Source organism: Amblyomma mixtum, chromosome 2, assembly GCF_055824585.1.
Source record: "Amblyomma mixtum isolate Tamu chromosome 2, ASM5582458v1, whole genome shotgun sequence".
NCBI lineage: Eukaryota > Metazoa > Arthropoda > Arachnida > Ixodida > Ixodidae > Amblyomma > Amblyomma mixtum.
This window is the reverse complement of record NC_143013.1, coordinates 102239386-102262501: the sequence shown is the minus strand read 5'-3', so window position 1 is coordinate 102262501 and position 23116 is coordinate 102239386. Positions and strand designations below refer to the sequence as shown.

Here is a 23116-nt window from a genome sequence, read left to right as displayed (position 1 = left end):
GCACATTTCTCATGTGCCTACCAGCAGGTTAAAATGACAGCTGGTGCGGGTAAAAGAACTTCTAGATCTCTAATGATTTGGTGGGGTGAACAATGTACCGCGTCAATACTGTGACATTGTAATGGGATACTTAAGACGAATGCTCAAAGAGCATCAGAATGACGTTAGGAACGGCCGCACTACTCGTAATGTTTTGGCGAATATAAAAAAAATTAGCTGCGGTTTGATTACTGCCGAACCTAGCAGAGAGCCAAAGCTGAGGCATACCGGGCAACTGTGCGCGACTTGGCTTCTGTAAAGCTGAGTGCGTTCTAGACACTGCATAGGCAGCGCACCGACCCTGCCACCCTGGCAGATGGCAGTTAATGGTTGATCGCGAGAGTCTTCACCCGATGAATGCTGCGGCCTATTCCAGCAGTGACACATGTCTTCCACAACGTTGTCAGCGCTACCGCAAGTATGATCCGCATACAGAGCCAGACAATGTGCACGACCAATGCACGCAGCATTGGAGATTATTGCATGGCATTAATACAGCATATCTGTTTTGATTTTATTTCCGGGGATTTTACGTTCCAAAGCAACTCAGGCTATGATAAACACCGTAGTAGCAGGCTGCGCATTATTGCGACCACCTGGAGTTCCTTAGCGCGCACTGATATCGTACAGTACGCGAGCCTTTGGCATTTCACTTCCATCGAAATGCAATTGCCGCGGGGTTCTGAATAGTATACCATTCAGCGAAGGCATGTACTTCCGCACAATGCGTACAAGAGGAGAGCGTATTGTGATTGTCACAATTTATCCGAAACATAGGTCTATTGCTATGTGAAAATATTTTATGCCCCCGGAGCCGCCATTCACATTTGTGCACAATTGTTTCAAACAGTGACGTTTCGAAGAAAAGCGGTTCGCATAAACGAGCCATGCTCCTGTTAAATGAAAACACTCCTGTCAGTTCTCGTAAACCTTCTCAGTCCACCGCGACACATTAGTTTAAATACTTCATATTGCAGTGCTACTGCGGTGTGAACTCTCGACGAGTGAGCAAGGGTAGATACACATCATTTTTAATGCTAAGGAGTATGCATCAAGACACCAGTTATCTCGTTCACGAAGGGCGAGTCAGAGTACTGTGCACCATTAAATTGCTTCGGAGCAAATATTTTCCGTGGCGTGCAGCTTTTGCTTGGACTCTTTCATCCTTTACTGAGCGGTGTCCAATCTGTCGCTGCAACGATCTGCGAATTTGAAAAGCAAGTTCATTAAATGAGCGCAGGAAGCCACTGCAGAACTCGAAATGAAAGAAAAACTTTTTACTTGCTTCATCACCATCAGTTAGGAATTAATAAAGTCCTTACATTGGTACCGCTAACCCCCGTGCAACACGTTCCTATCCCCCTAGAAAAGTTAAACGAAATACGTGCAATACTAATATTTTTAAAAAGTCATTCTTTCCAAGAACGACTCGCCAGCAGAATGCCTTATCTGCTGTTGTTGCGCAATTTGCAAATGTATCTTGATTCTCTCGCGCACTCTCCTGAATATCGAAGTGTGTTCACCTTATTGTTACTTGCTTTTTTTATCTGGTTCAGACGTGGTGATAAATTGCATTTCCTTTATTATAATTTGTCATGTATTTGTCATGTTTTTTCCTTGCCCTACAATCTGTTTTTTTTTTTGCTTTACCATTAAATAACAGCTTGCTTGTATCAGCTGGTTTCTCTCTAGCTATATGTTTATGATTCCATGCATGAAATGTTCTCGATGCTATATGTGTCACGTACGCCTACTCCTGCTTAAACCCTGGCACTCAGGCCTTAATAAACAGATAAACGAATAAGAATTCAAACGTACTAACGTTTGTCCCAGAAGTAGACTGCAGGTAGCGTGCCCGGCTTGTAACGTAGAGTTCCGCGGTTTGATTCCACGCCACGGCGTTGTTTTTTTCAGGGTTACGTAATAGAGGAGTATATGTACTCCAGCAGAGGGAATGCACTTTAAAGGAGTTCGGCGATTCTGTAAAGAGAAACGCAATATGGGACATCGTATACTTATCGAAAGGCGTTCCCCGCACTCCTCTTCCCAGCTCTTCTTAGAGTGTGGTACAGTATATAGCCTTGGCAAGTGGGTGTAAGAAAGTGGAACGTGCACTTGCCTGTTGACTGGCACCTACTGCCAAAGAGACAAAAGCGGAAGGTAGAGAAAAACTTGGGAGCCGTCTTAGCCGCATGTTCTCCAATGTCTAACGAGTACCAACTGTTCTTACGATTTCCCGCCAAAACTCAGGCGGTTCCAAAGCCCGTGTATGGTGTGTATGAGCCAGCGCTTTCCTGAATGTACGGATACCTTTCATTGAATTATACTATAGAATTAGACTAATCGGACCAACCAATCAACATTATTTAATTTTAGGGGGTTGGTGCACTTCCTAAGTTTTGGCGTTCCATTGTAATTTTTGTAGATGGGCCAACTTCCAAAATTTTCGGGGCCTCACATTTTTTGGCGGTGCCCTAAGTGCGGTCCGCTGGTGGTCAGGTGGCGTTGCGGACGCCACGACCATCTCAGTCACATTCATAGATGGCTGGGAGTCCGCTCACTACTCCTGGCATAGAGGTGCTGCGGTTAAGCGATGCGCCACTGCCCCCCGGCAAGGGGCTCTGTCCAACGCAGCCATCGGCGGAGCTTGAGAGACCCAGGTTGCTTTTCCCGAACTTCCGAAAGCCTCATGAGGAGCGCCACGGTGGACAGATGTCAGTTACACTGAATTCGGCAATGGTGGGCAGTTAGCTCACAATCTAGCGAGCAGGTTGTGATGACGTCACAAGTCATGTGTCCTCTCCCGGCCAATCATGAAAGTTCGCAAGAACTTTAAAATTCTGTGGTGGCTTCTGACTGGTCAGTTGGAGATTCGTGGCCCCGATTACGTCATCAAGAAATTTAGCCATGGAGAAGCAGGAAACTGGTTAATCGCCATAATCGAAAACCCGGCTACTAATCCTTATCCCCCGTCTGACGCGCTTCTTCATTTGATAATATAGCGCCATCAAGCAAAAATGAGTGGAATTCCACTCTAGAAACGATGCCAGAAAGAACATGTTATCGCAGATTCTATGATCGACCTCAGCAGCTGCTGCATTGCTGTTTTTGCTCTGATAATATCGCTGCTTCCCTCCACCTGCCTTTGCTCGCCGAACAGCAAGGGCTCCAATTAAAAATTCCTAGGCTCCACAATACCTACTGAATATATAAATTCTGCAAATAGCAGTCAGGTGATAATGAAAAAGAAAAAAAAACATAAAATAATGGGGACATCACGAACCACTTAGATTAAAAAGCTCTTTAAACCTTTATTATATGTCAAGCTGGTTTTCATTAAAAAAACGACAGAAAGGAATGTGCCGCCGTCCGGTTATGCGCCATACACGGCAGGTGCACATCACAAGTAGCATACGCGCGCAGCTCGCTACAGCTCTTTGCCTTCAAAAGCTTGTCGCCCTCGCGGGATCATGCGTGGTGCTTATCGGCAAGCATTCGTACTTGCGATGCTCTACCTGGTAGCGGCTAAGAAGAAAGGAAAACTTCACCGTGAGATGCCCGATATGCTGAAGGCAAGTCCCAGACACTCGATTTGAATTTGCTCTTTTGCGCTACAGTTGCCCCCTACAAGCTCTTTGCCCTCTTCTACGCTAGAAGCAAGAAAATAAGTTGCACCCACTGTGAGAAGTCGAGTGGCTAGTGTGCATTCAGAAGGAATGGTCTCCAGGCCGGATAAGTGTAACCTACTTAAGCTGCTGTGGTGTCGGAAATTTGTGAACGTGCGCATAGCGTTCTCTAATTGTCAAGCACCTTTTCACGATATACTTCCTTCGGACACACACGTCGCTATTAAGCGCAGACAGTCCTCTGAAGCACTTCTCAAAACTTTTTGTCAAAGGGTATTCTGTGAAGTATTTGCTAGCATTTTCTTAACTGGCACATACCGACACGCAGGAATGACAGGACTCAGGGATGCTCGTCGCATAAAATGATCAATGAGATACAAACTTGAAGAGGAACCTGCAAACAAGTAATCAGAGGTTTATCAATACGGTAATTAGAGTTCCAGTGGCAGCAGTGATGTCATTCAAAGTGCATAGAAACAGGGGTCTAAAGGTACGGACACACTGGCGGCAAAACGCGCGCGGCACGCCGCCGGCGGCAAGCCGCTTGCCGCGAAACCTGCCGCGGCGGCGGGTTGATCTGCCCCGCAGCGAATGGGTCCAGAAGCCATTTTCGGCGGCTTGCCGCGTGCCGCGGAGCGGGGAGACCAATGAGGGGCGCCCGGGCTTTGTCACGTGGGGAGCGTCTGTGTCGCCAACTCTTGGCTCCTAATAAAGTTACATGCCAGCGGCGGCGGCGGCGGTGCCGCGCGCGCTCCTTCGGAATCGCGGTCCTCGACCGGTTTGTCACGAAGGGAGCTTTGCGCGGCGGCGACTCTTTGCCGCCGAGTGTGGCCGTCCCTTTCGCGGCGGGGGTGGCGCCGCCAGCGGCATGCCGCGCGTTTTGCCGCTAGTGTGTTCGTACCTTAGGAGGGAAGGCGTCCGTCACGCGTCCATTACGCACGCACTCATGATGGTGTGGTGTCGGCACTGCTGGCGTATCCGGTGTTTTAATGGGTCATAGATGGTGCCGGAGAAAGCGACCGCTGTAGGCAGTCGAGGGATTGGAGTGCGCCATGCACAGACGACATCGATGACGACTTGAGTGCACCTAGGGACACCGGTACAACTGTCACTGCAAAGATACGAATTAATCTTGCTTAAACAACCTATCAGCTTCTCGGCCTATAGTGACCTTTAACCGAAAGCTGCACCTTCCCCTCTCAATTTGTTTCCAACGCTCTTAGGCTCCGCAAAACTGGTTTGAACAGGCAGACATTTGAGATTTGTAGTCTTATTTGTAGGCATTAGGTATAGTGTCCAAAACTTGCCATCTTATCAGTACAGGCCTATTTAGAATTACATGCAAACAGAGAAGAAAAAAAAACTGTCGAAGTTCGCTACCCATTGCATCAATAACAATTGTACTGGAATGAATAAAGTATTACTTGTTTAGTGCTTGCAAAATGTACAAGTTAAACAAGAGGCATGCTTTCAGCATCTAATGTGCTCTATTGTTTTTTTACTGTCTTGTTTACGGCTTAAGCTAAGCATCTGATTTAATCGCCTTAAAAACATTTGATACTAAGCGAAGTGCTATTTAAAAGGCGGTACTTCTATGACACATCACTGTAGAAAAGAATGAAAGTGAATAAAGAGAATACATTAAACAGAATGGAAGTATATAACACTTGCAGCCTGTCAGCAACATTTATTTAGTTTCTTTTAATTAAATATTTAGTTTTTGGTAAGTGTGGCGAAACTTTTTCTCGCGGATAGCACAATCAGGTGAGCCAATATGGCACATCTAGCAGGATATTGAGAAAAACTTTATTGCATATTTCGATGTCTTCATACCGGTTTGAGAACGAACAGTAGTCGAGATATTAAAAGAAGCTGTAAGTAAAATTATGAAGTGTTGTTGTTTTTCTTTCCGCGAGCCCTTGCGAAGCCGTTTAAACCGGTTCGAACCGGAACAGATGGTTGCCCTGGAGCTCAAACCGAACTCTAACCGAACCTGTGCTCAACCCAAATACGAAAAAAGTCCAATTCGACAACTGGTGTGTGAATGTGACAGGGCATATAGTTTCTAGATATTACCTGGAGGGAAAGCTCGCGCCACCATCTAAATTGCTTGAGGGTGAAAACCGCAAGAGCCGCGATGAAAGCCCGAGATCCCGTAGTGAAGCTTTCGCTTAAAAAAAGACTATTAGAAGGAAACTTTGTTTCACAACTAAAATCTCCTACAACAGAATTGCTAACTGTAGATTGCAATAAATAGGCAGAAAAGCAGATTGGTGCGAACGTACAAAAGATTTACCCAAGATGTCAGAGGGCTTCCTCTTCATGTCGCCGATTTTAGCTATGCCTCTAAATAAATAAGCCTCTAAACAAGCCACCAAATGCCGCTCCGAAGCCACGTCTTTTCGGCTTGCCTCGGGCGTGCTTGGTGGATGAAGTGCTGGCACCAACTTTTTCTTTAATTAATATTTAAATCTTGTATAGTGAACTGGCAGGGACAACAGTGAGGGAGCTTGTGGAAAGACTGTAAGCAGCAGCTGTGATTTGGTCGCCTTCAATGGTGGTAACAGCGGGCGTGGCAGCGTGCTCTAAGTTATGCAGGATAAAACAAAAAGGGTCGCTTTCCGGTACTGGTACGCGCTTGGTTACTCGGGCCGCCGGTGAATCAGAGCAACGAGACGTGTAACGCTGGCTGGTGTTTTGAAGAAGCATGTTTTGTGTTTCGTCCAATATATCGGTAGAGCGAAATACCGCGCCCGCTGTTTTCTGCACTGAAGGCACTGAAGGTCACAGGTGTTGCTTTCTATTATGCACCCAGCGCCTCGTCACTGTCAGTTTCTTGTCGCATTCAGAGCACCATAGAGTGCAGCTGCGTTCACAAGTTCCTTGTTGGAGAGCACATCTATCGCGTTGCCCTACCGGATGCTCCACTTATTCTGTTTTCACTCTTAATGAGCTTTCATTTAAACACGGAAAAAACAGTTTCAAAAGGGGTATCAAATTAAAAAGTGATTAACTAATTGTTTTCTTAATGTGGTGTACGATTTGCGACTGCAATTTTCCTCCGAACTGTAATGCATTAAAGGTCATTATTTCAATTAAATTTTAACTGTTGCAACCAAAGCTAAAAATACTGCGACAAACTTTATATAGGAGTAACAATATGGTTGAAGTTGCGCGTGTATATTGCCCACCCACATATTTTTAAACCTCGCTTAATGACACCTTGGACACCCGCTATAACACTAGCTGTTCAACTTGCCCGCACTATTCACGCAGGCTCGTCGGTGCGATTGCTAATCTGCATAAATAAAAATTCAAGTAGGTTATTATGCCCAGCAAGATGGTCATCAACACATAATAGTGCCGATCTGCAGGAACATCTATTTGACAGGTGCAATAAATTCTGGTATTCTGCTGTAATTGAAAAAGGTTTGTCGTGTGCACGCCGCTGTACTTCTGTAACATATTTCTTCAGTGTATCCCACTTGTGCAAAATGGTACATTGTTTTTCATTGGTGGCCTCACTTTTTGCTAACGAGAGCTACTTCCCCGGACAGCTTACATATGCTGTCCCGATGCGCGGTGGGGATGTGCAGGTCTATCAGTTTCATCCGACTGCCGAATAAAGCTGCTTCTGAGGCCAGCCAAAACTAGCCACCTCGAGGCAAAAATACATAAACAATCTCTATAGTATTTCAGGGATCGTATCCGAACGCAGATTTAATGTGGTGAAAGAGTAAATGCTAATCAATAAGTTACAACTCAAGAATGAAGCATCAACTAGAAATGGTGCCCCTCGGTCAACGTCGAAGAATTTTTGTCAGGATCTCTGTGTGCACGTTTCACATAATAACGTTGTGCACCGTTTCAGTCATTCGTAATTGAGTTTTATCAATAAACGCAATGCAGGTCAAGTCAAATAACACAACTTTGGGGCACTTCAGTGAAAAGAAACAGCGCTGAATAAAAATATTTTTTCTGGTAAATGCATTAGCTGAAAATATAACTGTGTGTAGAGTCATCAACAATCTGTACCAGAATAAAAATTAAGCGCACACTAAGGGACTGTAGAACAGTCTCCATGAACCAAATATTTCATGATTTTTATCTCTATAGTTTTCGCGCCACGAGTTTCATAACTTTGCCCGTTTGCGTAGACCTGCGCATCCGTTTTGCACCGTGAATCCCAATGAGGTGAGATCAGAATGTTCTTAATCATTCTCAAATGAGAACTATGCAAAGTGAATTTGCAAGCCAAGCAGGTGGCACAAAAAGAACAGCAGCGGCCGTATCAGCTGCAGCTGCGAACCAACACCCCATGAGCCGCCCGGTTTAAACGTATGTGGTCAAATGTAACCTTTCCGGAGTACATGTGGTTTACTTACGGAGGGAATTAATGTGGAATGAACAGGAGTGGAAATCTTGATGCCCCCTCTCTGGAAACGCCTACTAAATGCAGAAGAGTCCGCAACGCTCAGTTGTCTGCAGCGCGTCTTTACGTAAACAAGGTTCCGACTTTGAGGTATTACTTCTTTATTTCTTAATCATCATCACGGTCCAAAATGTCTAAAACTTATTTGCGGATGAATAGAGAAACGAATCTCCGGGCTTAATCTAAGCAATATTTCAAAAATACGGAGTATCCGAGGCGAGTGTATACGAAATAGTGCTGTTCGCAACCATGTGACCTCGTCTGCAGTATTTCTTTCGTTCTCTGAAGTCAGTTTATACTAGTACTCGTTAAGTTTTCCTTTATGCATTGGATTCGGCAAACAAATGTTAATTCGGAAGTTGTGGATCGTCTTGACGAACAACAGACCGAGATGCTTACATTCGCTGATGATTGAGCGGTTCGACATCGTCGCTTGACAGCAACGACATTGCGCTCGTTACAGGCATGAAGGCAGGAAATGTGCCTTTAGGAAAAGTGGACGCCTGGAGAGCCACTTTTCTCGGTTGAGGGGAAGAACAAGACTATTGTTTCGTCAACGACGCAGATTCTGCGCACAAGTCCTAAGAAGCCGGCAGGGAAGGGACAGCGCCTTGTGGTGAAGCACATCAGTAACAATAGCGGTTACTTGATGGCTGCTTGGATGTGTTTCAGGGTAAAAAGCTGGCTACTGCTATGGGGCGAAGGATGACACCCACTTTTAAGGCTCTTGTCATTCAATGCTGTAAACCTACCACAGGGTACTGTTCCATTGATGAACAGGGCTTCGTACCAATTCCAAATCGAAGAAGCGCCGCGTACGGAACTTCTCCGCAAGGCAGAAATTTTAGAGCAGCCTTCAAAAATGGTAATCTGCGATGCGAGAACGAGGAAGGTGTCCGTACTGAACAGTTCAAAAGCTTCGTCACATGCAGTTTCCCTTTCACAATGGAGATTATAGCTTAAAGGGACACTGAGGAGAAATTGAAGTTGACTTGCATCGACAGAATATCAGCTCCTGATTACAAAAACGCCATTCATGCTGACAACAAAGCTCTTGTAACGTAGAAAAGAGCAAGAACCAAAATACAGGTATCGCCGCCACAGGCCAAACTCGCAAATACAAGCTTCATGACGTCATAGGACAAAACAGTGTTGCTAGAACCAGTAGTCCTAGCAACACTAGGACACGAGAAGGCACGAATCACTGAGGCGCAGCAAATGCATGCGCAAATCTCCTTGACGTCGCCAGATGGCGCCACGTACCCGACAGCTACGCGTGCTCGTGCAGCGCCGGGACCAATCAGCGCCGGCTCACAGCGGTATGCGGGCTCCCGGTATTCCGCTAACGGTAACAAGGTACACGGTATGCTAAAGGTGTCTATTTGCGAGAACTTCGTTGACGACTTCGAGAACGGGATCCATTGTAACGCTGGCAAAACGCCGGTGCAAACGTAAACGAAGCGACGGCCGTAATAGCCGATAGATGCCTTCAACGTGCGGCCGGCGGTAGCTTTCTTTTCGGCTGCTGCTGGGCCGCACTGCTGGCCGCAAGAAATCACGGAGTCTGCGTTACGTCATGTTCACGTCATGTTTCACGTCACTTACTCCTGTGTCGTCATAGGAGAATCCCAAGTTTGAATCAGAGCGGCGGGAAAAACTTTTTCAACTTCGAATCCAAATTTCTTAGAAATAAATGCATCTTTCGCTGCCGGCCAAGTGGCAACAAAGCCATGAAATGCCGAACTATCGGATTTTGCTATAAAAAAATATTAATACAGCTCGCCTCAGTGTCCCTTTAAATGGCAGGATGTACCGTGGTCAGGATTCTGCCGTACAGTAGTAGCTGACGTCGCTTAAGAAGAAGAATATTGAAGAAGAAATTTCTGCCATTTAGGCAAGCAGGCATGACATCTTTTTGCTCATCAATTGGAAAGAGCTCCTACTCAATGCATAGAAAACCGCGTAAATAGTAGGAGTCACATCGTCAGCATGCGACAAAATTTCTCGAAAAGTTTAATGCAGGAGCGCACGTTTACCTCAATATTATTCTGACAGAAGAGAACAGGGGTTCTGACAGTGACCCGCGCGGCACCAGCTTCAAAGGTGTGTGGAGTTCCCACAACCTGTGCTACCACTGCAACAGAGACAACTTATAGGCCCACACCTGTGAAGGTGAAGCCAAACACCGAAACTGCACCTACTCCAAGCGTCTCCCTCGACCACATGACCACTGGTGGCCCAAACACTGCAAAGCACTACGACCGTTTTCAGATCAACCTTAAGGTTCAGACAACCAAATCACAAAGCTAGCTTTCAGGAAGGCTACTCAACAATAGACCATAATCCCACCATCGATGAGGTGATAGAGAAATAAGGGCAATATGACGAAGGTCTGTATATTGGATGTTTTCATGAAATCGACGCTACGGTGCGGAGGCCCAGCCAATTGGTTCATCAAATGTTGGCGAGTGTGGAAGCATGTTGTTTCTACCGTTGAGTAATCGTTTCACCGACATATTCAGGCAATGTTGTCCGAGCTTTGCTGTAAAAATTCATTTTTTGAGGCCGTTTACATCGATGTTTCCGCTAAATCGAGATAGAGGCGACTCTAAGTGTCGTCGTGTGGGTGTTCTGATGATAGCAATGCATAATTAAAATGACAAGTCCACTTCTTGAAGCTTTAGTGAAATGCATGCAAGAGCATGACAATGTACTCGAAATCAGACACTGAGCATATAAAACATGATTTCCTGGCAGCAGAAGTTCCTGTATAAATATAAATACGAGACACTATTTGTTCACCAAAATAGAATAGCACATACGACCAACGAGCACATTTCAAGCGTGAAGAGTTTCTTTCCACACCGCCAGCAATCCGTCTGCAAGCGTCGCAGGCGATAAACCATGCTTCATTTGATTTTACTTTTATTTCATCTTGAGTAGTTTTTTGCGCTTCATTATACCAGCATACCCTCCCCAGCTGTCACTGACGTAAATCTGTAACACGAACGGATCTTGAGAATCGAAGAGACCCGGATGAATGAAACTGTAGCATATCGGTGTCACATTTATTCTGCGCATTCTATCCACTGCTTACGAACGCATTGACAGCAAAAGGCGCGCATAATTGCTCAGTGAATAATGTTCGCGCTGAAGGCTACTTCGCTGGTCTCGCTTCCCACTTCTCTACGTGATTATACATTTGTATTTATAATAAAATTATTCCCTGGACGGCACAACAGCGGAGGCACAAAGGCAAAATACTGAAGGTTTATTATTTAAGAGCTGGGGGACACTTAAGCTCCACCTTCAAGGACACGAATAGGTGCGTCAGCGGCTCCTCTTGCCCGCTCAGACACGGACACTGTTTCTTAGGTAAAATAGCGCACAATATACATATAAAGACCGCTTTATCCAAGTCATACAAGTGCCCCGGCGTTGCCTAGGGATAGAGGAGGAGGAGGAAAGAAGAACATTTATTTCCCCCGAATATGGCGCGTCAGCCACCTCCGGGTCCGCACGCAGGCGTCCGGGGAGGCAGTCTGTCACACCGCGGCCGGAGGACATCCGACCCCGTCTAAGAGAAGAGGTCTTCAGCCTCGGCCGCCAGTTGGACGGCGAAGCGCTGAGTTTTTTCGTCGGAGCTTCTCAGCGTGGTCTCCCATTCATCGCTAGTTTTAATCGCGTTGCGCACTGGGGCACGAACGCATCTCCAAATTATGTGATCTAATGTTACCACGTGGCCGCAAAATTTACAAATTTCGGTTTCTGCACCGTCCCTCTTCCGCCCTCTGGCACCCGTCCAACTCCTACACAGGGGCGAGAAGAAATTTCGAGCTTGGAGTCTTCTGCACTCGTACGACTCCTTTTTACTCAGGGATCTATCCGGTGGCGGATATATCCTCCGGTCTTTCTTCATAATTTTGGTTAAATCCCTAAACGCACCTCCTCGCAGTGCTGCGGACGCCTCCACAACATCATCTAAATGCCTAGGAATAGAGTTCATGTTAACGAGGCACCACAGGGACGAGGGCGGAGACCTCGTTAACATAGATCCGTACCAACTCGCCCAGTTTTCCGACCATTTGCAGTTAATTTCTTAGACAACGGGCTCTTTTCAGTGCTTTAGCGTTATTTCTAGCAATCAGTTGTAGTGTGTCTGATTCGCAGCCGAAAGGTACGGGGTTCGATTTCCGACCAGCTAAGCCCAACCTTTTTTGCCTTGGTAGTACATTTACTTTATATACCTACATGTATTGACATTTGATTCATGCTCCAAACTTCTACCCGCCAGTTTCTCTAATCTTTATATAATTTTCAAATTCGCCGCTTCACATGTAACCTAGCCACCGTTCTGATCAGTCCAGATTTTTTGCTCGCAACAACCACACCGGACACCGCCGAATGTTCTTCAGAACGTTAACCTTACAGCTCTCGCTCACAGCGCAAGGTGATCTACGAGCTATTGTAGTCGTTTCACATGCTAATATCCGTTGCACAGGCACAAACAATACAGTACAGAATACGCGAGCTTGTGGCAACGCAGGCAGGTTGCGCGCCTGGAATTCTGAACATTAGACCACGCCCCGCCAAAAGCGCGAAGGGGGGTTGCCCTAAATTGTTTGAAAGGTTGGATACAGTTCATTTAATTTCAAACGCGGAATAGGCACCAACATTTCGAAAACATCGTTTCGAAAGCAGAACGCACGAAATGTGACAAGGTGTGAGTCCATTCTTTAAAACAGCCACACATGTGCAGTCGGGTTCCATCGCAGCGCACTTGCGTGTTTCGTTTCATACAACTTTTACCTCTACATTCTATATATCACACACGAGGTTGATCAAGTCGACAGTCGCATTCAAGCAGACCAAATATTTTTCGCTACGAAATGAAACTGAGCATCCAGCTAACGCACGTAACGTCTTTTTGTTGACAACAACGGCAGCGCTGTTTTCCCGGAACTGCTAATTGTCAGTGTTATAGAAGAACTACAACCAACCCATATTTTAAATTATCTAAAATTCTCAAATGAAGTTTCGTCGCAGTCTATGTCCCGTGGGTCAATTCAAACGCCAATGGAGGTACTGCTTTTGTATCTGCTGTTCAGCTGCTCATACCCCGTATTGAAAAACTGTCACGGATGGCAAAATTTAATGATCCTGAAGCTGGAATTGTCACCACTCTTTCATCATCCATCAGTATTTCTCCTTCATGAAGTTTCTGTCCACCAAAAAACAAGCTGGGTCTGTCTACACCATGTTAAATGTCATATGCCTTCGGCAACAAACCAGCGCAATCTGAAGGCGCTCGAAAACGAAAACCATCACTGTTGACCTTCTTCTGCACACGGGGTACTGATAGCCTCAGAGAAGACGCTGAGACTCACCAGATGCAAGCGCCGACAGAGCATTTTAGGAGAGCAATTACTCGTCAGCTGTGGAATGTACCAGGAATGTACTGCCCCAGTAACGGCCTAAGATCCGACATAGGTACGCATTTCAACCTAAGGGAATAACTTGCCTCTTTAGAGCATCCGGCTTCTCTAAGTGATTACAGAGGAGTTCAACGCAGCGCAGATTGCTCTGAACGCTGCGGAGGCAGGTTTGCGCTCCATGTTCTGCACGTTCCCCGTCTGAAATGTCATCGACTTGCTCTTCATCTACAGTGCATCATGGAAAAGCCTGTTTAGATCATTGTATGCTGCGTCAGTGTCGGTGCTTTGGCAACGAACGATAGTGTACCTCGGGGTAAAGGCATCGCCGCACGTTAGTCCGCGGAGGGAGGTAATTTCAGTGTGCACGAACCAGCTGCGCAAAGACCACGGGAAAGGCTCTACAACAACCCGTCGTATACAGGCCATGCACACTGTGATGCTTGCGTCACTGCGCAAACGACAGCGCACTCCACAAATGCGGGCACAGTTTGTGGCTTGTTATTCCGGCTTGTCACGCGGCAATTACATTGTCATTCTATAGGGCATAGCTTTATATCGGCTTGCAAGACGGCTGAGAGACTCCAAACAGACAAGCTGCACTAGGCGCCAGATAGCAAACCCATTTCGCAATGCCTTTAGCAGTGCGTGCCATCATATATGGGTAGTATGATCGCTGTTCGTGATGTAATCACAGGAAAAGGTCGATGCTGTAGCAAGGCAATTGCAAATCATTACCACCGTGGCAACCCGTGAGATGGACTAAGGAGTCTCCTGGATTGGCATTGAGCGGACCGACATCCTCGTAAAAAATTGCGCCAATTAAAAGCGACGTCCTATGCGAACAACTATATCCCGGCAACTGGTGGTGCTCATGAACCACCCTGCGTCACGGGAGCTGAATCCTGTGGCGGCTGTGCTCATCATACCAGCACTAGAAAGCAGTGAAATTCGCCGCCCGTCGCAGGTTGCCTTGTTCTCTATAGACCTTTCGCTTCAGAAAGAGTGAGGCGTGGCACGTCGCGGAAGGAAAGCACAAAAGGTGTACACATACTCGCACGCAGAACCTTCGGTAGCTAATTCCACAATACCCAGTGCATATGCCCGCCTCACTATTTCTTTTCATCACACACTCTGGCAAGCACCACATCGTGCCTGAGCCGTAAAGTATCGTTGTTTTTTTATACAGCACTTTTTTTCTTTGTTGTCTTCATCTGCACCTCTTCCACATATAATGTATAGATTGCCTTTCCATAAGAAATGGTAACTCCAGTAATTCATGTCTTCCTCGTTTGCGATTACTTTATTTCGCAGGCTGCAAAGAATTTCGGAAACCCTGTGGCCATTTTTGCTTCAAGCGACGACGCGGACTTCGAGTGCCTCAGTGCAAGGCTCACACATATCAACGAAGCGACCCAAACCATGACTTACGTGTGGTTGGTGAAGGGTCACCGCGGAGGCAAAAAGTTAGTGTCTTCGTACGGAAATCCGTGCTTTTAAGTCAATGATCTTCGCCAGAAAAATGTGCAGAAAGCACCAGATTGGATGTATGGGGGAAGATAATTATGCTGGGGTTGCCGGCGTTCACGTTTGCCAATTTTTGCATCATCGAGTTTTCCACTTCGTAGCATCCTTTATACTTTGAATATCAGAGTGAAGTTCCGAACTGGCTACATTTAATATTATCGGAGATAAGAAAGTACCTTGTGCCTCTGCTTGAGTGGGTATCAGCTTGCAGTACGTAGTTTCCAAAATATCGAGAAAAGCAGTCTGGATCTTCTTCTTCTGCGGTGCCTTTTAGTTCTACTTCTAAGACTTTTGTACTTTGTGAACCGCAGCAGTGATGCGTATGCACAGGGTAAGGTCGCTTATGGGAGATATTTTATTTTGATATTCTAGGAGACACGTACGCTTCGACATCAAGGCGGGAAAACAACCCAATGAAATGGTGTTCAGGATGAAAGGTACTGGAATCATTCAGCTCCCACACGATGAGTGTAACTCATCGAAAACTGCTCTCCAGAAAGCTGCTCTTCGATAGATTAACACGCTTATCATACGCATTTCGGCGGCTGTACAGCATTGAATCTGTTATAAATTACTCGTACGAGTGGTGTGTCATTCTCCAGAACAGAAGTGTAATTAAACGGCTCCAGTATTTGGCATTGTGCTGTGCTATATATCAACATACCCCATTTAGTTACACAGGATGCTTGTTTTAGGTTGTGCCAAATTATAAATAACGATAACGCGCTTTACGATTATAACAAGGTGCAGGGTTGTGGCCTTCGGCAAAATCAGCATATTTCAACAGCGCCTCATTTTTGTTCGAAGAATGATGAAATAGGCAAATTGTTACGGTGTCGTTAGTGCGTAATTTTCAATCTTAAATCTTTAGAAGGCCATAATGGTCTACTATCGCGAAAAATTATTAAATTTTTTGTGCATTGAGTACCCCTTCTTTGCAAAAACAACATTAATGGCAAAACGCTTGACATACTGACGCACGCACTGAAGAACACCAGCCTTAATAGAGTATCAAACACATTCACGGCACAATTATTTGTCGGTTCTGGTGAAGCAATTTCATAACGAAAACTAGGCACACAGTGTTCTTTAGAAAAATATTTCACCCAGTCAATGAAAAAGAATAGAACTTGACTTCCGCAGCAGCCTGGAAATATCTGTGACGTAAATTTTTCTTTCTTCTAAGGAAGTAGTTATTTTTCAAGAAGCACACTGGCCCTGCCATACTCTAAAAGAGGAATCTGAAATGTGGCCAGCGTAACTGACTTTACGATGCAGCGCTAAATGCTTTGAAAAAAAATCAGACAATTGTAAAGGCGCGTGCTGAATCGTTCCAGATCACGATAAGAAATATTTATTTCAGACATTCTCTTTCAAGTACGTTTCACATGGTCTCTTTTTAAACAAAATTATGCGCAAGGTTTTAAAAAATCACCACCCCCCCCCCCCCTTAATTCAGGTTAAGATATATGACTTAGGTGCGCCAGCAGGGTTGAGCTTGCTTCGCTTTCCTGATTTTTCTTTAGCTTTTTACGTCAGTAGAATTGAGTCCCCTCCGTCATTTTATGTATTGCGGGCTTCCATAAGTACGTTCGTTACATCGGAGCGCGCATCAGCCGGCTAACATCTCCCGCGGTGGCGAATAGTCAGGTGACCAATTTTAAACTTCTCCTGCTTTGTTTTAGGTTCCAAAGAGGAAGCACAGTCACCTACTTTGCTAAGAAAAAACTAAAACTTGCATCGCTCAACATGCTGAGCCAATTTTGTTTGCCCCAAACGGTTTGCCTTACACTTATTCAGAACAGTAATCTTATTCGTATTTGTCGATTAGCAAATTAGAGGCCGTATTCTATAACATGTTCATTTTAAAGGGGTCATTTCGCGTACGTCTCGTCCTTTATCACTGATAATTCAGACATCCTCGAGGCTTTCAAGCATCCGTGCAAAGCGGCCCGGCCACTGAGGGGTTGGCGACCGCATGCCAGGTGTTGACTGGTATTGACTACGATATGCAGCGACTGGTGAGGTGCATCGCCGTGCTCTGTCAATAGCAGGTGACCGGACCTGCCCACTGGCTACCATTGGCTGCTGTATGTAGCCAACAGTGAATTCCGCTCGCCTTCTATCCAATAGTCACCTCGCTTTCCATAGACGCTTGAAAGCCGCGTGTTTACCTGGGTGACCAATGCCAGAGGACCAGACGGATGCTAAATGGCAATTTTAAAATGGATATGGCTTATGGGCTTATGGCTTATGGATATGGCCCCTTTCGAGCCAGCCGCTCTCTCGCACAACCCCATGCTGCTAGCGGTCCGTCCGGTGCCAGGCAGCTGAAAACGTTGACCACTTCTAACTGTGTTCAGACACTAAGCCACTCCTACACATGCTCCCCCTCCACACACAAACACGCCCACGGCGCTCCTTATGCTGGCTCTCGGAAGCCACGCAGCCCCACGCACAAAAGATGCCTTATTATTTTCTTTGACTCCATGTAAGTCTCACTGAGTAGCCAGCAAGCTGTGGTTCGCGTGTTAAGTAGCGGGCGTTTATCGCTTGAAACAGTATATCGCAGAGTGTTTACGGCAGACTTTTATGTCAGCACATCTGAGCTTTTATTTCGAGTGAAAGCTTGCGACGTAAATGATCACTCACCTCTGTTCTCAGTTACCACCCCCCTATGCATATAGAACACCCCTCTGGAGTAATCAAGTAACAAACAATAGATGACAAATTGTTCAAAACTCTGATCTTTGGGCAATACACTAACCAGGATCAATGTCCACGATGACCTAATGCCGCTTACCAAAGCCTTTTCAACAATGTGGAAGTGTGCGAGGATGATGCGCTTTCTTCATAACATGATATAAGATATCGGAAAACAATTTGAAAAAGCGCGGAATACAGCAACACTTCAGCGCGTAACAAGAAAGGAAAATAAGATATATCATACTCTGATTTTTATAAGTCATGTAAACCATTTCAAGGATTCTAAAACTGTAAGAAATAAGCCAAATTCAGACCATACGAAAACAGCACGCTGCAAATAGCAGACCTTTGTTATCAGTTTCATGGCAGCCCAAACAACCTGGTAAACAGCAAAGCGAATAATGACCAGAAAAAAATCCTTTAGCAGGCCTACAGAGGTTGATATATGTAAATACGAAATCGATAGCTGGCAAGTGTTCGGCCACCACGATAAATTAACATTTTATACAGTCAGCGAAGGAAGGTAAAGTTTCCAGACACAATAAACAAATGACAAAGAACACTGATTCCTTGCGACTGTTTTTAATAGCGTTAACTGCTACTACTTACGTTTGTCAAGGACCCGTTTGCCTGCGATGAAGGTCATTTCGACCAAAGCAGTAACCACGTGACCACACTGTATCAACTGGGAACAGTGGGCATGTCGCACATCAATTCATACCTATACTTTTGATCCGCTATATATGTGCCACTATAGGGGCCATCGAAGTAAAACACCCCCCCCCCCCCCCCCCCGCCACCGGGACCACAATTTGCGTAAAATTGGGGGCCAGGCATTTGACGCAGAATGGTCCAAGTGCTGTCGAATAACTTGGCTTGTTCCTGTGGATAAAGTTACTAATTGAGATGAAGCCCAAAATATGTGTGGGATTCGCACGACGACCTTTCCGCCCCCAAAGCGTACATTCCGATGACCTCTAGACGGCCATTAAAGCAGAACAGTTTGTAACGGGGGATTCCGAATTGTGCCAAACGACTCGTCGTGTTGTGGTGCACGCGTTTATAAAATTTATTAACTGACATAACGAAAAAATATACCGGATATAGCGCAGGTGGCTGCAAATCGCAATAGCAGTGCAAAATCTATGTGGTATACGGCGGCGGCAACTGGCAAAGGGCAGGGTTAATTGGAAAGACATCGGAACGGCCTTGGCCCTGCAGTGGGCGTCGTCAGGCTAATGATACGATGATGATGATTAGCGGCCCCATTTTGTTATTCGCAAGTCCACTGCGGAGCCGTTCTGTAAGAGCTAGCCTAAATCTTGACCCTTCCGATGTGCACAAGGAGGAAGAAAATCAAAGCAGGAACTTCAGATTTAGGTATTGCTTTAAAATTTCTACTAAAAGCTTTCTGCAATCATCATCATCGTCAGCCTGACTACACCCACTGCAGGAGAAAGACCTCTCCCATACCTCTCAATTAACCCTGTCCTGTGCCAGCTCCCCGAAATATACACCAGCTTCTGTTGTATTGTAAACCTCATTTAGATATTCAGAACATAAGTGGGCGGCACCAACCTGGTTTAAACTGACCTCTCACAGAGTACTGCAGCCCCTCGTGGGTTAAAAAAATTATCGGTGTATTAGCTACAGGAAAGTTGTGGCTGCAGGTAGTGCTTTTAGACGTCGTCAGAACGCTTCTAACAAACTGCTGTGGACAAACGACTGCTCCGATATACCTCGTAGTGAATTTCCATGTTACCCTCTTTGTGCAAGCGCGCATAATTTCATTTCTTCTGGATTTAGCTATTGGAGTGCATGTGATCGTATTCTTTATTGGCAGGCTCCAAGAAATGGCACACTGGCTCACTTGAATACACAGACAACAAGAACTGCTTCATTACAATTTTTTCCAGTAGTTTCTACGGAGGACGTAAGATATGTTTCTAATATTTTCTGGGGGCACATGGGACCGGAGTTGAGAGCGATTGAAGTGCCATTAAGTTAGAAACAAAGCGATTTATGTACTGCAGACTCTGCCTTCAGTGTGCCTCTTTGAAAAGGCTTTCGGTCAAATCTTAATGCTCAGAGTTTGATAGATGCTACTGAACCTTGCCCAACTCGACTGGACGCACGCAGCGGCACCGACGCAGCACCCACAAAGGGCGTCATACGCTGGGACACTGCATAACACTGCGTCTTTGAAGGCGTCTTTTTTAGAATAAGTTTTGTGAAGTGTTCCCACTCTGCTCCACGTTCCTGCTTGTCAGAGATTTTACCTATAAATGGTCCACCATTCCGGCTTTGCGAATTAATCGGTCTGTGTGCTATAATCACGAGGTTTCAAACAAGTTCGTAACACTTTTGAAGGTTAGATGAAGGGCTCTTCAGGAGACTACCCTATTTACTTTGTTTCAACTTCTGCGATCGCTTTTACTTATTTCTTTTTTATTTGAATTCATTTTTATGTAATTTCAAGGTTATTTTGTTAAAATATAGCGCATCAGTTTGACGTACGAGGGGGTACCCAAAAGAAACCGGAATAATATTTTGAATCGGCACAGCTTCTGTGGTACCGCGTTTTGCCGCTAGGAGCGCATAGAACGAACATTCCAGAGTCAGTAAGCCGAGTGCCGTCGCTGAAGGAGGTCAGACTAGTTTAGGCAGAGTTTTAGAGTGACGACTGTTTTGTGTGAGTGTCGTTTTTGCAATGGCTGATTTTCGTGAACAGCGTGCGCCGGTGAAATTCTGATTTTTTCTCGGAAAAAGTGGAACGGAAACTCTTGAAATATTAAGAAAGACGTACAAGGACGATGCTATGGGGACAACTCAAGTGTTCCTAAATTAAATCCTGAATCAAATGCCAATGGAAAACTTCAAATTCACCTCGCCTCAAGAAAGCTCGTCAGGTGAAACCAAACCTCAAAACAATGCTGATTTGTTTTTTTCGACTGGAGAGGATTCGTCCATTCAGAATTTGTTCCGCAGGGTCAGACAGTTAACCAGGCTTTCTGTTTGGAAGTTTTGAAAAGATTGGGCAAGAGTGTTTGGTGGAAGCGGCCTGATTTGTGGCAGACGGGTGACTGGTTTTTCCACCATGGCAATGCCCCTGCTCACACAGCCCTGTCTCTACGACAAATTCGGACCCAAAATGGCATGACCTCTGTTCCTCAACCTTTATACTCACCCGACCTTTCCACGTGCTACTTTCTTTGTTTCGTAGAATGAAAATACAGGTGAATGGAAAGCGTTTCGCTGATGTTGCTGAGGTGAAGAAAAAAACGACGGAGGGACTGTCAAGCATTACAAAAGATGAATTTAAACAATGTTTTGAAAAAAGCAATGAAAGATTCGACAAACGTATCATTGTAAGTGGAGAGTACTTTGAAGGATATTGAAGGTCTGTGCTGAAAATGTGGACAAATAAGTTCAAACAAAAATAAGTCCGGTTTCTTTTGGGCACCCCCTCGTATGTCCACATAGCTCCCAGGGCCACAAATCTATAATTTCGGTAGCGCCAAGAAGGCTATCCATACAGCAATCGGTATAAAATTTTTCGCATTTGAATTGACCGCAAAACGAAGTCCCCGAATTGTTTTGTATGTTCTGTCTGTTGAAAGTGAGTATTGGCCAAGTACGCGTCGAATATGCATCATTGTAGAAAGCTTGTTATAGCCTGCACTTTGCGTTGTAAAGCGGGCATTGTAAACTGCAGGAAACACCAAACTTAAGCAGAAACCAGTCATTTGTAAAGAAAAGCACAAATGTAGATCATTTTGCTAACTTGGACTTCTTAAGTACATGACTCAATAAGTGAGTGAAAAATGCGACGAAGGTAATAAATCATCCTGTCGTTAGGGGATTCGTTTGACATTAGCATGTCACCAGTTGCTCTGCCTGTGTGCACATTTTTTACCACTCTCCTACAACGGGCCAAAAAGGCCAATAAATTCTGTTAATTCAAAAATTAGCATATATTACGAATGCCATTTAGTTCGTGGGCCTTATATGCACATGTTCTATGAGGCTGTGTGTTCGTATATGGTGCTGCTTTGCCGACATTGTATTTTCGAAACACTGTCATTTCATGCCAATCGGTGCACAACATTGTCACTGGAGTCTCAGCCGTCTACGATGGCTGTCGTTTTTGTTCTTTCCTCGGCTGAGGTGATGCGGCAGTAACTTATTCAAGCAAAGCAGTAACACTGCCAAGTCTCACATTCACAGTTGTTGATTTGTATCCTGTAATTCTAAAAAAGAAACATTGTAAAAAGCTTTAAGGGTTTCTTTCTATATATATACAGGATAAAATTCCATCAGTTATGGCAAGACTGTGATCATGACTGAAAATTCGCGTTGTATCTATAATTTCTACAGTACTTAGGGTCGCAGTCCCGCACACGATTTTGTGTCCTAAATTTACATAAAGTTGCCAGGTTCAACTGTCAGCATTTTCTTGGCTTAATTATTTGCACAGCCCACCTCCATCGGGTGTCAGCATGGTAAAAAGAGTTGCAAAACATGACCAGCACCAATTTCTCTGTCTCTCTCTCTGTCAATTTCTCTGTCTAATGCGTCTTTGCAGAGTGCATTCTGTGGGTGACAAAGGAGGTCGCAGACAACGTTCCGCAGAACTGCATCGATCAGTTTGAAGACATATGCGACGTAGGGGTGTCACAGTATGACCATGACCTCTGCAAGGACGATAGCGACGAATACGAGGAGCCCGAGGAGGGGCGCCTAGAACCTATTGTTTATAGGACGGCGTCTGGAGCTACACGCCTGAAAAACGCTGTGAAGTCATAGCGGCTGTAATATATTTCACTTCGTGATGCTTATGCTATGTAGTTTCAAATCGACTGAAAAAGTGAGAAAATTATTCAGCGGCGGCATACAATAAAGCTCCACTTTGCCTTGAGTACATTTGGTCTGTTTTTTTTTTTTTGCATACTCTGCTTCCTCCCAGTGGCTGGCTTTGCTTCTAACCTCATAACGGAAGTAGTCCAAATAGAGAAAGCTGCTGCTGAGAGCCTGACAACTGCAGATTAGTTAAAGGGTGGTACGGAAATTGAGCTAGAAAAACCTGCCACACTGCATACATAGTGTCTCATGATCTCGAACTTACCGGAACCTCGGATAACGCTAACATGATCTTAATTGAATAGAAACGGGACATCAAGGACTAGAAAAATTACAGGGTATTATTTTCAAGGCCTTAACTAGGCTAATCGCTAATTGCATCACAGCAACTCTACACTACAGCCAACTAAAGTGCTTGGCCTACTTTCGCAACGGTAACAACTCGACAATGCACAATTATCAGACCACGAAATGGATGATAGCCATACGCGCTG

The 23116-nt window shown here is 45.2% G+C and overlaps 1 protein-coding gene across 1 annotated transcript; it reads left to right on the top strand.

Moving 5' to 3' along the window:
- The first annotated feature begins 3422 nt into the window (after positions 1 to 3422).
- LOC149360336 (uncharacterized) lies at positions 3423 to 22685 on the top strand. The gene is made up of 5 exons (XM_089569252.1): positions 3423 to 3611; positions 14844 to 14995; positions 15429 to 15493; positions 19606 to 19695; positions 22348 to 22685. Exons 1-5 carry the CDS (start codon positions 3510 to 3512, stop codon positions 22566 to 22568), a joined length of 630 nt encoding a protein of 209 aa, XP_089425378.1. The 5' UTR covers positions 3423 to 3509; the 3' UTR covers positions 22569 to 22685.
- Positions 22686 to 23116: the final 431 nt, after the last annotated feature.